General features: G+C 36.7%; 1 protein-coding gene and 1 long non-coding RNA gene across 2 annotated transcripts; one reads left to right on the plus strand and one right to left on the minus strand.

Annotated features, from left to right (window-relative positions):
• Positions 1-5,515: 5,515 nt before the first annotated feature.
• On the minus strand, positions 5,516-18,167 carry spartb (spartin b). Its single transcript, XM_030151800.1, has 8 exons — positions 17,916-18,167; positions 16,743-17,542; positions 13,824-14,021; positions 11,527-11,692; positions 8,934-9,128; positions 8,684-8,842; positions 8,483-8,573; positions 5,516-6,824 (listed from the first exon to the last, which is right to left on the minus strand). Exons 2-8 carry the CDS (start codon positions 17,535-17,537, stop codon positions 6,620-6,622), a joined length of 1,809 nt encoding a protein of 602 aa, XP_030007660.1. The 5' UTR covers positions 17,538-17,542; positions 17,916-18,167; the 3' UTR covers positions 5,516-6,619.
• LOC115431449 (uncharacterized) lies at positions 12,181-14,024 on the plus strand. Its single transcript, XR_003937101.1, has 2 exons — positions 12,181-12,316; positions 13,800-14,024. It is a non-coding gene; the product is annotated as an uncharacterized LOC115431449 (long non-coding RNA).
• Positions 18,168-19,062: the final 895 nt, after the last annotated feature.

The raw sequence follows: 19,062 nt of genomic DNA on the forward strand, positions 1-19,062 counted from the left end.
TTGAAATTTACTTCTTTTTCTGTACTTCGGTACCCAATTTAGATCAAATTTAAAGACATTTTTCTGTACACGTTTGTAAAAGTGTAAATCGAAGGACAATGGAGCGGTTATTGTACCAGAATGACTACTGTCATTAGTTTTACGGAGCCCTAAAGTGTTACTTATTTTTGTTTAAATAAGGGCTAATACTCACACTACCCTGCAGAAAATGATTACATCCTCACAAAAACATTTACACACCAAAAAAATACCTTTCCTGTCCGGTTCTTTAGCAGGTGTTTAACGTCCTCCACCAGCCCATGCTAATTTACATTAGCTAGCTAACTCAGTGTATGCTAAGTTAGCTAGCTTTGTTCGCTAAGACTAGTTAGTTGACTAATGGAAAAAGTGAGGATAAAACTAATAAAACAAACCTTAAAAATTCAAACTTTTTTTTTTTTTTGCATAGATATTTGTTAGTTATACAATAAAGTTACAGCTGTTGTGCCAAAAACTGCTCCCCCTTTCTCAGTCAGCCATGAAGAGGACAATATTGGTGTTTTTTTTTTGTTTGTTTGTTTTTTTTTGTCAGTTTAATATTAAAGAATGTGCAAACTGTGAGGATATAAAACTTTTCCAAAGTTAAATCTTAGAAAGACAACACACAAAATATATAACAATAAAAACAGATACCGCCGAAAACTACATCTGGGCTGGGGATGTAGTTTTCGGCAGGGAGCAGGATTCGGCACCGGGTACTGCCGAAAACTGCAACCCCCATCAGAATAAGCTTGCGAAGCTAAAGGAGTGAAATGACTTTAGCAGCTCATATTTGGAGCTATTCTGATTAGGTAGGGTGAATTTGGCGCACATTGTTCTCTTCATGGCTGACTTAGGAAGGAGGACCTGTTTTCGGCAGCTGCTGCACGTTGCAGTTTTCGCCAGGGAGTCGAATTAGGCACAACACCTACAGGGTGGGGAAGCAAAATTTACAACATTTTGAGGCAGGGATTGAAAGACAGTGTATGACCAATTAGTTTATTGAAAGTCATGAGAATTTATTTGCCACAAGAAAATTTACATAATAGAGAATATTTTTATTCTATGTGTCCTCCTTCTTTCTCAATAACTGCCTTCACACGCTTCCTGAAACTTGTGCAAGTGTTCCTCAAATATTCGGGTGACAACTTCTCCCATTCTTCTTTAATAGTATCTTTAAGAAAGTTGACATTGCTGTGTGATGTTCTATTGGTAGCATGTTCTAAAACGCCCCAAATAGCAGAATCCAGAGGGTTTAGATCTGGGCTAGAAGGCGGCCATAAACATGATTCCCAAAATTGCTAAAGTTGGATTTGTTGCTGTTGTCAACAAGTGTTTTGGTGTTCTTGTGTAAGATTTTAACTTCAAATCATATTTTACTGCATTTCTAACAGTCTTGTTGTCTACCTCAAGTTCAATTGCCATTTTTCTCATGGATTTGGTTGGATCCTTTAGGATTTTGGATTTGAGAGCTTTAATAAAAGCTTTGGTACGTTTTTTGTTGCTTCCTCCACTTCCAGACTTTCTCGTAATAGTTTTGCTCATAGTCATTCTCTTCTTTCCATTATAAACAGTCTTTATGGACACTCCAACTATTTTTGAAATCTCCTTTGGTGTGACGAGTGCATTCAGCAAATCACACACTCTTTGACGTTTGCTTTCCTGATTACTCATATGGGCAAAAGTTTCTGAAAAGGTATGGATAATAGTGTTAGGTATGATTATGACATCAATATATGTTTGGTTTCAAAACAATTGACGTAGTGCCTGCTGAGAAAAAACAACTAAATGTTCATTGTAAATTTTGCTTCCCCACCCTGTATATATCTGAAATCCATAACCAGAGGAGCAATAACAGCCTTACCTTTGTAGAGAACTGTAGGTGTAGGTGGAGCTGATAATTGGTTGTTAGATGTCAAAATACACATTCCTAATGTAAATACAGGGTGGGGAAGCAAAATTTACAATGAACATTTAGTTGTTTTTTCTCAGCAGGCACTACGTCAATTGTTTTGAAACCAAACATATATTGATGTCATAATCATACCTAACACTATTATCCATACCTTTTCAGAAACTTTTGCCCATATGAGTAATCAGGAAAGCAAACGTCAAAGAGTGTGTGATTTGCTGAATGCACTCGTCACACCAAAGGAGATTTCAAAAATAGTTGGAGTGTCCATAAAGACTGTTTATAATGGAAAGAAGAGAATGACTATGAGCAAAACTATTACGAGAAAGTCTGGAAGATACTATTAAAGAAGAATGGGAGAAGTTGTCACCCCAATCTTTGAGGAACACTTGCACAAGTTTCAGGAAGCGTGTGAAGGCAGTTACTGAGAAAGAAGGAGGACACATAGAATAAAAACATTTTCTATTATGTCAGTTTTCTTGTGGCAAATAAATTCTCATGACTTTCAATAAACTAACTGGTCATACACTGTCTTTCAATCCCTGCCTCAAAATATTGTAAATTTTGCTTCTCCACCCTGTAATAATAATAATAATAATAATAATAATAATAATAATAATAATAATAATAATAATAATAATAATAATAATAATAATAATACAAGAAACACATTTTAATGTATCATTTAAAAGACAGCAAAAGATAACAGGAAAATCTAACATTTATCCATAAAGGGCACATATCAGGTCACAGAAATTATTAACCTGATTCAGGGTTTTGTTGAGCTATGAGGTAAACTGGTTGGTTTAATCTTCCAATGTCAAACATTTAGTTTATTAATGGGCCTTCATCCAGCTGGCCCACTAAAGCTCAATCCACTTATCCTCACTTTGGGAAGGTTCATTTTTAAAATGTCTCTATTTGCTGACCGAAGTGTTCAAATAAACTTTGTAATCTAATATATAACTTACTTACAAACTTTGAAAAGTAATCTATTGTATAACATTTGGATTAGGTAAGGACTTAAACAAAATCACCATAATTAAAAAAAAAAAAAAAAAAGAAGAAGAAGAATATCACATATAACATAACAATTTAAGAATTTTAATTTGAATTCATCATCTCTATTGAAAAATCATCTTTTTTAAATAATTCAATAGGATTTGCATGGACATAACATCTGTGTTTTCCCTCTAGGTTCAAGAATAAGCTTAGACATGGATCTGAAGTAAAGTTGTCCTTCCTCTAAAACTGACACTTCCATTTTTATTGGCTACAAACACATATATAACCTTCTACTTTTACTGGTCAGTCACAGCATCCAGTTCAATATCACCATAATCCACCTCATCTTCCTGAGGGAGAGGTTATCCACAGAGACACCATTAAAGGGACATATACTGTATTATTTTAGCTGTACAAAAAAGCTTGTTTGTTTCTGTTTTTTGCATGTTTTCATAGGCAAAAAAAAAAAGTACAGGACATGAAAAACAAAACAAAAGAACACAAAGTGGTAGAAGCTAATGCCACAGAATTATTAAAGACTAGGGAAGTTATTCTTTATAATGTATTATTAATGCAAAAGCAAAACCTCCAGAGAAACACATCACTGAAAGCAATGACAGTTGGTAGAAAGGGAGCTGAAGGGTTTATTATTTACTGTTGTACTGACAATGCCTTGTCATCATGAAAAAACAATTGTCAAATGAATTAAATGTCGGTCGGTCGGTTGGTCGGTCAGTCTAGAATAATCAGCCCACTAATGGATCAAATACTTCAACACTGTTGGTGGACTCAGCTGCTCCTGTGGACAAAAGCTGTTAAAATGCCATAGAATGATTTCCCTCTGCTGAATAAATCAAACCTCAGGATTAATGGGTCCTACTTCATGTGGCTTTACATCAGCTATGATTAACTCAGCTGTTCCATCTGTGGTTAGCCTGTCCTCTGAGATATTTGACCAACCCTACATGTCTCTTGAAGACGTTTAATCTACAAGTGATTTTCCCATTTAAAAGCGTTTAACTCATAAAGACCCAGTGCTAATTTTGTGGCATTTTTTCCTCTGTACTTAACCTGTTTTAAGTGATTTATCACCATTTATATTATCCTCTGTATTTTGCATTTTTCAGTGTGAATCAGGTATTTTTTCTGTATATTCAATTGTCTGATCATGTAGATCAGGGGTGTCAAACATGCGGCCCGGGGGCCAAATGCAGCCCGCCAAAGGGTTCAATCTGGCCCACAGGATGACTTTGCAAAGTGCAGGAGATATTAACAGTTAAGGGTGTTGAACTCAAAAATAATAGCATAATAACCTAGAAATAATGACTCCAAATGTTCTTCTTGGTTTAATGTGAGAAAAATAATATGATGTTATGCCTATAAATAATGGCAACTCCAATTTCCTCTCTTTGACTTATTGCAAAGAACATTAAACTCTGATATCCTTAAATAATAAAACGCCAATAACCTGAACAAATGTGAACAATCTGAAATGTCTAAAGAAAAATACATGTAATTTTAACAATATTCTGCCTGTTTAGTGTCTTTGTAGATCTGATCTGTAATGCACATGTAGAAATCATAAGTTGAGGCAGAATATTGATAAAATTTTTCTTATTATTTCTTCTTATTTTTCTTCCGAAATTTATTTTTTTTCAGGTTATTCATATCTTTTTTGTTTGGATAGTTTGTAAAATGCAAATGATTTCATAATTTAATCTTATTTTTTGCATAGAAAAAATTTGGAGTTGTCATTATTTATTGGTTATTATGCTATTATTTTACTGGTCCGGCCCACTGGAGATTAAACTGGGCTGAATGTGGCCCTTGAAAGAAAATGAGTTTGACACCCCTGATGCAGATGTTCATGAAACACCACAGTAAATTCAAAGATTATTTTACAGCAGAGAAAACTGAAAAAAAAAAAGTGACTTTTTCAAGAAGGATATCAATGACTGAACATAAAACAAGCATCTACAATTTCTGTCATTGATCCAATTCTGTTGCAGAGCAGGATAGAAATTTAAAAAAGCTTTTTTTTTTTTTTGGTTATTATTAGTACAAAACGTTTTCATGACTTTATTACATGGACATATAAATCCAGAATAAGACATACTTGACATATCACACTATGTATAAAATCCGTTATAACAAAATAAAATTGCACCAAATAACAAAAGTCTGTGGCTGTTATCAATGATCAAATTATGGTAGAGCTACAGTAGCTTAAATGCATGACTTATTGTAGTGTAATTTCCTTAGTAGAACGCTTCCAAGGTACATCTGTGTCACATTTTACACACACATCTGTACATTGAACTATCTTACCAGTGAAAGCTATCATGCTTGTTTCACTGCTTATGACATTCTCGAACACAGAGAAGAGAATGAAAATGTACAGAGATCCAGCAGGGAGAGATGAGATGGTGCGAGTTCCTGCTCCGTCTCTGACTGGTGCACAATTAAACTTGAATTCAATTTCTTCCTAAAACTCGAATTGCATTTCACTGTAGTAATGTTGCATGTTATATGGAAATAAAACCCATTCAATATAATGTAAGGAATTCAAAATCTTAATACACTGCACAACACTTCGTAAAATGTTTTATTTGGTGATCAGTTTTTAGTATTTCAAGTAGGAAAGCATTAATATAGGACTACAGAAGAGCCTGATATTACATTCAACTGCTGCAAACTTAAAGCTGAAGTGTATGAAACAAAGCAGATCCCTTGACTGTAAAAGAACAAAACACAGCTGGTGTGAGACAAAACCAGAATCACACTTCCAAAATTCACATTTCCTAAAGTATTACACATTCAAATGGTGAAATCTAGATATCTGTTATAAATAAAAATCTGCACATTTTGAAAATATATCTATGCTCTTAACAGTAATAGTAATAGACAGCACTGCAGATTGTAGTACGGTTAACATGATTACAGTTATTTTTACTGAGTTAGACGAAGCAGAAACAGAGTTAATATTTTAGTAAGCATCGCTGATACAAACAACAACCTCCAAGTATCTGAAAACCCAACAAAAATACAAGGGCAGTGGAAGTATTTTAACATAATTTGATTTTTTCTATAATTTTATATTTTTATATATATATATATATATATATAGGCACAGTAGTCAGTCAGTAATTGTATTTTAGACACCACAGGAAAACCAGCAGTATATGAATACAGTACATGTTATATATTATACCTTTTATATACATATTATAACACACTATTTATTATTAACTGAAGGCAATAAACTGCACTTCCTGTAAAGGACAGGAAAAACTAACATACATTCTGTAGATGCTCTATGAAGTTTACCTTAGTCATTGATGGAGTGCTTGTTTTGACACAAGTGGCAGTTTTTAAATAAATGATCATAATTTGGTTGAAAATCACAGACTCCCCAACCAATCTGCACAATCACTTTATAACCACAGTTGCTGTTTTTGTTCTATAATCTGATGGTCCTCTGACACTAGGTCCACTTTTCCTTCTTTTTTGTAAAGCTTAAAGTGCTTGTGAACTGTATCAAACTGTAAAATATGCATATAACAGTTCTTGTCTTATAAATATATAATGAGTTATAAATAAAGATGGTAAATATAGATTTATTTGATAGAAGAATACCAGTTATTTTTAAGGCGATGCTAAGGTGGATAGGTAGGGCACAATCGGTTATTTTCCAGATTTCTCCACTTGCTTCCCGTTCTCTGGATTGTCTTGGAGCTTGTGTTCTTCCAGGATGGCCTGCGCCGTTTGCCTGCCAGTCCTTTTCACCACAGCTTTAACCCCCAGGTTGTCAATATTGAAGGCAGTGATTCCAACATTAATGGCAGAATTGACGGCGTGGTCCGTGGCTTGTCCTGCTGCAGCCCCGTACCTTCATTAGAAGTCAAATTGAGTGAGAGGTCAGAGCGAGAGGTCAGAGTGAGAGGCGATATAAAGTGGATTTTAGAAGAATTAATGTGAAGTGCAAGGATCGTAAAGATGCCATGCTGCATGTGAATTACAAGGAGAGGATTAGGATTATAACATGCAAAGTGCAGACATTTATGACTGAGAATCAAAATCAGCGTAAATGGGCCATTTGGATGCAATCTTTCATCACAGGATTTACACCTTTTCATCCAACCTCATTAAAGGTGCGGGAGACTTTCGTGACCAATTTTTCATCAAATCTGTAAAACCCCAGTCATATCCTCAGTATCATGAATCCGTAATGACTCCGTCCTTTCTGTGATTACTCACCTGAATCTCATGCATTATGGTGAATAATTTCGAAGTGCCGTCCACCATAAACAAACCATGTGTTTACAGACAGAGCTGGGAGGTAACTCGGGTATCTTCGGAATTTTGGTGCGATGTGCATTGTGGGAAAGGGAGGTTCACGCAACCAGCAGCAGCGCAACCATATGGTATTATATGGATGAAACAAATACAACACGGAAACGGCTGAAACGCGGAAACAGCTGGAGGAATATGCATAGAGGGAAGGGAGCTCCTGCCGTTTCCGCGTCATGTCTGTAGCAGCTGCCACTGTCAGGTGGCTGCACAAACCTCCCTTTCCCACAATGCACATTGTGACAAAATTCCGAAGATGCCTGAGTTACCTCCCGGCTCTGTTTGTAAACATGTTTTTTTTGTTTGTTTTTTTATGGTGGATGGCACTTAAAAATTGTTCACCGTAATGCAAGAGATTCAGGTGAGCAATCACAGAAAGGCTTACAGATTCGTGATACTTAGGCTACGACTGAGGTTTTAGAGATTTGATGAAAAATTGGTCACGAAAGTCTCCCGCACCTTTAACGTCACTTGCGATACTGTAGTTTTTCTGGAATACTCAGCTGAAAATAAATTGACAGCACATATTCTTGGCTAATGCAGTGAATTCATTGCCTGGCAATTTATGATGCCTCGAAACAAAGATGAAAAATGCTTTAAATCCTACATTGGATTGAGGATAAATCGAAGATTTTGTCTCACAGTACATAACACTGTAACTGAAAACCCCACAGAAATCAATACTCAATTATATTTACATAAAGAATTGGTTCAGTGTGTACCATAATGAACAGTCGGGCACAAATTACTGATGAAATTCTCTTTAGAAACCAGTGAAATCAGAGAAAGCATCACCATTGTGTACTATTTAAAGGGAAAGGGTAGTGGATCGGTACAGCATAAATTACTCAAGTGTGCTTTGTGCAAGAATTAAACCATTCAATGTATGTCATGCTTTTGATTAGTAGTATAAAGCATTAACCAGATGAGTACAATTAGGAAAAAGTACACTTCTTCTCATTAGGTGGGTCAAAGACGTTTTGTAGACCCCTAAATCTGAAAAGCAAATTGAAGAGGAAAATATAGTAAGTGAGTGCACATTTGGTTTTGTTTGTATAATGCAAAAGTCACTTGCAAAATACACAACAAAAACCTGTTCAGCGTGCAGTGTTGAGCACAAATTTGCAGAGCTGTATTTTACATTTCACCAGCAACTGACAGTGTTTTTTAGTGTTCAACAGAGGATGCAGGACTTACTTATGTTTTACTGTTGTGACCGTTTCTGATGCTACACTCGTAGTTATGTTCTTCGCTGCAACTTCCAAACCAGTCCACATCGTTGCAAATCCTGGGGAGAAACACAAGTTCACATTTAGTTCTATGTATCAAACAAACTTCCTCAGACCCAAAAAAAAAAAAACCAAACAAACAAAAAAAAAAAAAGCAGGCGTGTTTTACCTTGCACTCCGCTGGCAGCCACCACCATGGCTCCGTCAATGTTAGAACGTCCATCCTTGTCTTTTCTCATAGACTCTGGGATCAGCTTTCCTCCGTGTTTTTTCACATGTGGAGCCAACTCGCGGCCCACACAACCAGCGACAGCACACACTCCGTCAACTGAAGGAACAAAGTAAAGCTCCATTAAAGACCCACCACCGCAAAATACACACAGTTAGGTTAAACATGCCCAGTGAGAACAACTTAGTACCTAGAAACTGGCTGACTTTGACCGCTCCCCCTGTTGCTTGCTTGGCGACATGGAGGCCTTTGGTGACTGTGGGGCTCACGTGGGCGGGTTTGTCTTCAGGGGTGATGTGTTCTCGGAGTTTAGACGCTCCCTTGTGGATGGCTTTGCCTGTCAACTCGGCTCCTTTAACCAGGCCCCAACTTAACCAGGATGCGCCTGAGGGGATAGGGTTAGGGTAGGGACAGGTGTACACACGGATGTTCATGTTACAGTCTCTAGCACAGTGTTTTTCAACTGTGGGGTCTCCTGGAATTCCAATGGGGTCACCTGAAATTTCTAGTAATTGATAATAATTAAAAAAAAAAAAAAAAAAAATACTAAGAAAAAAATATATGGTGAGTTGAGACAATTACAATACATAAAAAACATGATAAACTCTGAAGCTGAAACTGAAGCTCTGTGGTACTGTTGATCTTTCAAATGTTCATTGTGGTCGGTTTCAGATGCTGCAGCTCTTTCATAATTCATAGTTTGAGTTATTGTTTGTTTAGTATTAATTTGCAGCCTTGTAAATCCAAGCTGGACTGACTGTACATATCCTGACCAAGGAAAATAAAATTCTCACTTATTGCAGTAATCTACACCTGGCTTTTCTGGCTCCGTTCATAATAATATACATTATATAGACTAAATGTCATCTAAAATTAACGTTTATTTACAACATAGTATAGCAAATTATTACATGATCAAAAACAAATTAATTTCAGCAAAAAAAAAAAAAAAAGTCTGTTTTGAATGTGTCAGGTCCCCAGAAATTTTGTGATGTTAAAATGGGGTCACGAGTCACAAAAAGGTTGGGAACCGCTGCTCTAGCATTTCTAAACTACACTCAGGTAGGACAAGGAGGTCAAAGGGTGACTGTGGACAAAGGTCAGATCAGTAAAACATGATACATTTTAATTTAACCCTTTAGATTACCAGTTGTATTCTTTGTTTCCAGGACTGTATTTGGGGACCAGATAGGTGATTTTAAACATCTGTAGTAGCTGGTGTCACCAAGAGTGGACAATACAGTAAAACCTCACAGTACAAGTTATTTACTTTATGAGCCACGGCTTGTGATAATTTTTGTCTTGAAATACGAGTGGAAATCCGCAGTGTGAGCAACCTTCATATTAGCCGCTACTAGTAAGTACGGAGCTCGCACATGCTCCCCCCAACAGGAGCAGTCTCCACTGGCTCAGTTCACATGTTCACTGCAGTAGTCAACCCTGCCAGAAATAAAAACATGAATGAATTTTTCCAGGTTGGTTTTTGACATGAAGTCCATGAGTTCTGCTGTATTATAATGTATAATATAAAGTGGATCTTGTTATTGCTTTAATGTAGCTTTTAATAGTAAAAGTCAGCCATAACACTGATCTAATTTCATACTTGGGAATTTCATTTAACTTAATTGTGCCTACAGATGACTATTAACTTAATGCATCTTGTTAAGATAACATAACCCTTTAGTTTCACGACAGGGAAAAAGCAGCAATACAGTAGCATAAGGAATAGTAAGAAAAATATTTAAGTACAAAATATTCTCAACAAAACTGTAATAAAAAAGGTAAAGTGTGAAGCATAAAAAATACGACTGCTGGATTTTGTAATTACCATATGCATCTCAAAAAACTACAGCCAAACTCAAGGATTTCATAAAAAACAGGTCATTCACACTTATTTGCTGCAGGATTTTCCAGTGCAGTGGTCTTTTGGCAGAGCTTCCCAAAAACACTAGCAAAAGTCTGTTGTTTAGTCAAAATGCATATTCAAATAGTTTGTAATTACTGCCACGATGTGTAAAAAATATAAATACATATATTTATAGTGCAAACTGCAGGTAAGCTGTGGATTATAAAAAGCTACAAATGAGTACAAAATGCAGGAATTATTACACAATAAGGTAAAAATTCCTCATATTTTGTTGAATTACTGCACAAAATAATGTTTTACATGATGAAACATTTAAATTGATAAGGTCATATGTGCCACTGAGAAGTTTTTTACCTTCAAAAAAAACTTTCTGTAAACGTAATCAAGTACAGCTAGAAGAAGTGTGTGGACACAAAAGATAATAGATGTTGACAAAATGACCTACAGTTGAGGAAAAAATTATTAGACCATCAAAAGTCATCAGAAACAATGGTTATGCAATCAAGTACTAACTCCTGTGTGTATCATGTGACTAAAACAGACAGAAAAGAAAACATGGAATGCCTAAAAGCACAGTTTTTGTCAGTACAACGCCATAGATATTGATGTAAGAACTGAAATGGTTTTAGTTATTATCAACAAAACCATGGAAAATGGTTAGATATCAGCCCTGAAATTAAAATCTTATGAGCTACTTTTGTTGTTATCATTATATTTGTCCAAACAAATGTACCTTTAGTTGTACCAGGCATCAAAATGAACAAGAAACTGAAGAAAACAAGAATGGTCTAATAATTTTTTCCATGACTGTATACCTGACTTTAAACCACCAGGGCATCAGAGTCAACCTATGAACCTTTGACCCAACCCTTTTCTAAGAACATGTCATGTAAAAAAAAATGTGGCGTAAACATACCTGTCAGGATCCCACTAGCCACTTTTTCACTCCACTCTGGGAGGGTCTTATCCTCCTCAGCCCCCTCCTCTGATGCCTCCCCAGATGGCGTTGGGGCTGTCCCTTCAGCCGGAGCAATGGGCACCTTCTGACTGAGATTAATGGTGTCTGCAGCTTCATCTGGAGCCTGATCATATAGACACATGGAAAATGTAAAAGTTTGAACCAATTCAAAGGATATTTGTGACTCTAAATCTTTCTACTTCTGGTCTGTGTTCATTGTACACATCTGTGCTACGACGTTCAACTCCGATAAAGCACTCTGTTCACACAATAGCTCTTCTTCTTACTCTGTGCCTTTCAGTACAACACACTGTTTGTCACAGCAGACTGCCATTTTAAAAAGTCTCAACGCCCCCACAAACAGTCTTCCTTTGTGCTGAAAACACCAAAACTTCACTTGCCCCAAAAAAACAACTCAAAAGTGCCTACTACTCGGTGACGGGGAAACAGGTCCATCAGAGGTGATGACTAGCCTCACCGCATACTTCAGAAATGACCTTGTTTGGCATCCATCTGAGCCAGCGTCTCCATCTCTGTCATGATTGAACTGGCACTAGTCTTTCAGCTAAAGCCCTGTGGTTGTTCTAATGGCCAAACATAAGAGCATTAGATCTAATTACTGCTCCTCACCTGTCTGACTCAAATCCCTCCACTGCTGAGACAGGGACAAGAGAAGTGTGCCAGCTCAGAGGGAAGCAGGAGCAGGAGCACCAGACCAAAAACAGCGAAAAGATCCTTGACACATTAAGTAAGCAGTGACTGGAAGCTTTTTAATTGGATGCATTATTTTAATACCTGTAGTGTTCCGTATGCTTGTACAATTTGTTTGTGATTATTAATGCTGTGTGGTTGAGAGCATTTGAGGACCAAATATCCAAATCACAAATGAACAATTACACATCTCCAGCATATGGCACAATCTTCATCTCATTATATACATGATTGATAATTACTATTTCTATGATGAACTGATTTGGATGACCAGCAATCCAGGCTCTTGTGTGAGAAAAATACACTGATTTGTGTCATAAACAATAGCAGCTGTGGCTTAGGTTTATTTCTCTTTCATGAATATCATGGAAGAATAAAAATATGAAATGGGAGTTTGTGTTTTTAAAGACACCTTCTATATCAGTGGTTCCCAGTCTTTTTTAGCTCGTGACATCATTTTAACATCACAAATTTCTGGCGACCCCAGACATTCAAAATGGAAACTTTTTGTCTTTTGCTAAAATTATTTTGTTTTTGATCATGTAATAGTTTGTTATACTATGTTGCAAATAAAAGTTAATTTTCGATGATATTTAGGCTATATAATGTATTATATACATACATATACTCTGCTCGGTCTGGTTTTCTGACTGCGACTGTGTCCGGGCAGGTTGAAGCATAATAATGCATACGGTCACATGATCGGGTCCATCAAGATATGCCCTCTCAGATATTATATCCTGCATTTTATTTGAACTTGATTTTTATTAGGAAAAGTGTGAGGTGTTTTAATTAGAATGAAATCTATATTGAATCATTAAAAATTATTTTTATTAGTAATTTATTTTTATCAAGTACTAGAAATTTCAGGTGACCCCATTTGAATTCCAGGTGACCCCAAGGTTGAAAAACACTGCTCTATATTATTTATTGTAAGATATAATAAAACTACTGAATTGTAATTGGAGTTTGATCTATTTCGTCCTTAAAAGAGTCTTTTATCTGCTCAGCACTACATTTTTCCTGCTTCCCTAAAATTCAACTTTAATCCTTTTGCACTAATGGCTTCAGGTTTCCACATCACCCTTTTGAAAGTTGCAAAAGAGATCTTATCTGACTGCAAAATGTTTGTGATGTCGCAAATCCTGGTAGTAGGCCTGTCCCCTCAATTCATATTTTTGATGAGTAAAGCCAAATAATTGTCCGATCAGCAAATTACAAAGGGAAAAATTCCAAATGTACTAGTTCACTGTAAAACCTCAGAGAAATAGAAAAAAAGAAAGAAAAAAAAAAGCACTAAATACAGATGCATCTTCTCTTATATGTCTGTAGTATCAAAGGCAGCATAGTGCTCTAAGTAACTGTAAAACTTGTGGTTTCAAGTGCTTCTAAACATACATTTTACATGAAAACCGTATAAAAGATGCAGAATCAAGTGGAGGCTGGCCTTTACCTGAATCTACCTGCTACAAAATAGAGGCTATTTGCATTTTTAAAACAAAACTTGTGTTGTGATATAGAGCCAATTGGGTGGCAGCACTGACCTGGACTCTTAGATCAGTCATCTGGGACAGCAGGTCATGGAACACATCTCTGTCTACAGCAGGCAGCTCAGAGGACAGCACTACCCCCACATAGTAGCCTGGACCTGGCGCCATCATGTCCGGAAACATAAACACACCAGTGTTACACAGCAACACCGGCGAGTTCATGGCCATGAGAGGGTACAGCCAGTCGCACACCTGCCAGGGGTTGAAAAGAGAAGTGGAGAAAATGACTTTCAAAAGCTGTTGTGATCATAAACAGGCTTTTGTATGATGCCATGGTGGTCGAAAAATACACTATCATTACCCAAGGAATACAAACACTATGGTAAAAGCAGTAGTAGCAAAGTCAACTTCACTCAAAAAAATAAAAGTGAAAAAGGACAGAATCTAAAAGTAGGGATCTGATGGACATTTGTATCATCTGTTTCTGTACAAAGTTAAAATATTTGACATCATATTAACCTTCTGAGACATCAAATATTAAAAGTTTTTGGCTTTTTACTTCGAATAATTGCCTTGATTGGAAGTAGCATGATGCAACAGATTTTACACATCCTTTTTTTTTTCTTTTATCATTTTTTAATGAAATGCCCTTTGTAGTGGAGTGCGGGGTTTTTTCCTACAGAGGACAAAAATACATTGCTGGTTCTCAGGAGGTTAATATAACATGCAGACAGTTAACCCATTTAACCGACTATCTACTGAACAACACTTAATTAACCTCAACTTTCCTTCTATGTGAAAATCAGTTTTTAGTGTTAGCTGCAGAAATGAAAACATAAGGAAGTTTGTTCTCTATGGTCAAATTTCTCATTCTCAGATCCATCTTTTTCTTCGACTTTACATGGTTTTTGTCTGGCCCACTTAGTGTGTGTGATGTGCAGCGATGGGTTCACTAAAGGGCTGTCATAATGTCCCATCTGTTTAGGTTAAAACCCTTTTTTGACGTTGAGGACGACTAAATTAAATACGTAAAATAAAAGTACAGTTGAGGAAAAAATTTTTAGACCACCCCTTGTTCTTCTTCAATTTCTTGTTCATTTTAATGTCTGGTACAACTAAAGGTACATTTGTTTGGACAAATATAATAATAACAACAAAAACAGCTCATAAGAGTTTAATTTAAGAGCTGATATCTAGACATTTTCCATGGTTTTCTTGATAACAACCAAAACCACTTAAGTTCTTACACCACCAGCTATGGCATTGTACTGCCAAAAACAGTGCTTTTAGGCATTCCACGTTTTCTTTTCTGTCTGTTTTAGTCACATGATACACACAGGAGTTAGTACTTGATTGTATAACCATTGTTTTTGATGACCTCTGATGGTTTAATATTTTTTTCTGCGATTGTACATTATCAATAATCTCCAACAAAACAGTAAAAAGGATGTTTTGAAAATATGTATAGAGAACAGATATTTCTGTTGCTGTTGTCAGACAAAAAAGTACTCGTGTAAAGAACAAACAACAATGCCAAGACGAATCAAATGGTGGGTGAGTCTCCAAATAAGTCGTCTGACATTTCTACTGGCTGCTCTGATTTGTGTAACAACAAATCTTTAGAGAAGATCAACAAAAGGACGCACTCTCCTTCGAACTGCTGCATAACTAACAGGATTATAGGCTGCAGCACTGTAAGCAGGGCTTACACAATTACTTGCACTCATGTGAATCACTGAAGTCATCAACTGCCAATAGCACCTGGGAAATTCCCCAATGAAGCGTCAAGTTTCAGTCTTATGATCTGCTGCTGTCAGTGCAGTGGTCCGTTAAGCACACCAAATCAACGCCTTAACAGAGGAACAGACTATTTCTAAACCCAGAGTTAGATAAGATGCTGATTTTGCTTTTTGACCGAACACATCAGCACATATTGACTGAAGTTATCTTATTAAGTGTAGTGCTGATAATGTTTATATATAACCTACACATTTACAAATAAATCTGAAAATACAGGCTTTAACATCCTATATTTAGCAAATCATGAGACCATCATTAGCCAATAAATCTAGCAATCTAGTGGTAGATCTAAACTAATAACAGTAAAGTAATAATAGTAAATCTAATAATTGTAATAATAGATCTAAAATAGATGCGAAAACTATAAAAACATTAAACTACCTACTATAAACCCTCAGATACTTTCACTTTCTCTATGATCGCAGCCCCCCCCCCACCCACCCACAAGAGGAAGACTAACATCACCACATTTATCAATTAAAAAAGAATGTTCATTGGATTAAAACTGAGGCACCTCTTTGTTATGTTATTTAGAGCTGTTGATGACCCTGATCTAAGCTTCCCAGGACCGTGACATCACGTTCATAAACTCTTTGGGATTAAGGCACTGAGTCAACTTCGCTCACATGATGTAGTCCATAGGCCGAGGGATAGGGATTGTAAACTGGGCTATCTCCTTCCGCTGATGACTCACTGGTAGAGGAGGTTTTGACGACGTTAGTGAACATCTTGCAAAATCAGGTTAAAGGTTATTAGATCATAGGTCACTGGTGACAGAGCATTCACTAACATTTACTATATCACATGTGCATAGATAGATAGATAGATAGATGCACTTTATTTATCCCAAACTGGGAAATTACAGTGTAGCAGCAGCATGGCACACATTCAATAATACTATAAAATCATGGCAAACATGAGTAAAAAGAAATATAACATAAGAGCAAACACTATACACTGCACACTATAAATCAGAAGTATAAAAAGATCTGGGTAGAATCTGGATAATAACTGTTATGTAGAAATGGAAGGTGCAAAAATAAATATTCCAACTGGGAATGTGCAAAAAGATAGTGTAAATGGATGAATGAGCAGAGACCCCAGACAGAGGTGAGATGCACAGAAACACCAGGGGGAAATGTTTGTACTTACAAAATACACCCTCAGTCTTACCTGTAAAAATGCTGGAGGTCGGTTGGGCATTCTCTCAGAGCTGTCACTAGTGAACTTCACCAGTCTGAGGAAGCCCGGGTACGAGGGAGCGCTGACTTGACCCTCAGGTGTGACGAAGAATATCTGCACCCCGTGTGGGATGTACAGCAGCTCCTCTCCTTCTTCACCCATGCTTTGAGGAGACGGTGTGGAGTTGGTGGTATGACTGTAGAACTCATCCCCAACCAGTGACATCTCCCCTGCATCCGTCCCATAGGAGATGGACATGTGGCCATCAGCTGCCTGAGGAGAATAAGCTGGAGGCTGCTCACCTGGACCCACAGACTGTCTGCTTGGTGAACATGGACCTACAGCAAGGCCATTAGCAGAAGGCACATTTGGTGGAGGTGGTCTGTCTGGTTTCTCTTTGGTGGGTAGGTTTGGGTAGAGGTTTTCTGCTGTTTTGCTGGGTCCGGACTCACCGCTGCAGCTCGATGAAGGTCCAGGTGCAGGATCAGAGTTGGTCTCAAGTATGGCCAGGCGTGTGGTGATGTTATCAAGAGTCTCCTGCATCTTTTTCTGCATCTGTCTGGCTGATTCCCAGGAGCTGCCCACACATTCCTCTCCATGTGAGGGGACACTGATGCCCCTGAGGAGATGCTGTCGTCCCTTCTTGTAAAGCTCCAAGGCTTGAGCTTTCTGTCCTGCTTCATCTACTGTCAGACCTTTATTAATGCACTCAAATGCCCTCTCGTAGCCATCTTTGATCACCTGAAGCCTGGCATTGTCGAAGGCATCTTGTTTAGCTTTCTCCATTCCCTCTGAAATGAAACTTCACATTAGCCTCACGTGTTGTAGTTCCAATCACACGGTCACTACTTTTATCAGTGACTCAGCTATTAAAAATGTACCCACAAGAGTTTAAATAGTTAAATGATTAAGTTAATAGCATTACTCGTGAATGCTGACCTGTCAAATGTGCTCCGACTATGAACTGTGTGGTTAGCAGTGGGGGGAAAAAAAGTCGGCTAACGTTAGGTCGAAAACAAGCTAACAGTGATGCTAAAGTTGCTAACACAAACTGACAGTCACGCCATGATGTTTCTCTATAAACGTCAACATTCGAATATCGACGATAATAATAAAAAGTGAAAGGATTAGCTTCTTCAGCTACAGGTATCTTCTTACACTTACCTCCAAAAGCGGAAAACTGCGAAGACTTCGTTAGCCAAGTGATGCTAGCTGTCTCTTAGCAAACAATAAAGCACTTCTGTGGTCTTTTTCCACAAAGAATTCCTGTCTCTTAATTGGATAACTTCTATCAGCAGATGTCTACGGTCAACTGTCACCAGTACCCCAGAGAGAAAGTAACAGTTCTTACAGATTAATCATCACATTTCCGACCTTTCGAACATAAAGCGTAGCGGAGGGTTCCTTATGCCCACCCTTTAACCGTAGGCTTTAACTGGTTTAAAGGGCTGGGATTTTATTTTGAAGGTACAAACCGGAAGTGTTAATATGCTGCATTAACGCCACTATCGTAAATGTAATGCGCTGCAGTTTATAAAAATAACCACTAGAGGACAGTAACAGTTCATAAATGTTATGTAGAATTAAAAGTGATACCGCCTAGTGGTCAAACTATGGAAGTAAATCTGGCTCATCAGATTTTGAATTATAAAAGCCACTGAAGTCTAGCACTGATTTTTTTTGCACTGAAATTAAGTATCTGATTTTTATTTTTTTTTTTTGCACTGAAATTAAGTATCTGATTTTTTTTTGTTTTTGTTTTTTTTTGCACTGAAATTAAGTATCTGAATTCTTTTTCATTGAAATTAAGTATCAGATTTTTTTTGTACTGAAATTAAGTATCAGATTTTTTTTGCACTGAAATTAAGTATCTGAATTTTTTTCATTGAAATTAAGTATCTGATTTTGTTTTTTGTTTTTTTTGCACTGAAATTAAGTATCTGAATTTTTTTTGCACTAAAACTAAGTATCTGATTTTTTTTTTCACTGAAATTAAGTATCTGAATTTTTTTTGCATTGAAATTAAGTATCTGAATTTTTTTGCACTGAAATTAAGTATCTGATTTTTTTTTTTTTTTTTTTTTTTTTGCACTGAAATTAAGTATCTGAGCTTTTTTTTGCGCTGAAATTAAGTATCTGAATTTTTTTTTTTTGCACTGAAATCAAGTATCTGAATTTTTTTTTTTGCACTGAAATCAAGTATCTGATTTTTTTTTTTTGCACTGAAATTAAGTATCTGAATTTTTTTTTTTTTTTTTCTCTGAAATTAAGTATCTGAACTTTTTGTTGCACTGACATTAAGTATCTGATT

The sequence above is a fragment of the Sphaeramia orbicularis genome, chromosome 13, assembly GCF_902148855.1.
Source record: "Sphaeramia orbicularis chromosome 13, fSphaOr1.1, whole genome shotgun sequence".
In the NCBI taxonomy this organism is placed as follows: domain Eukaryota; kingdom Metazoa; phylum Chordata; class Actinopteri; order Kurtiformes; family Apogonidae; genus Sphaeramia; species Sphaeramia orbicularis.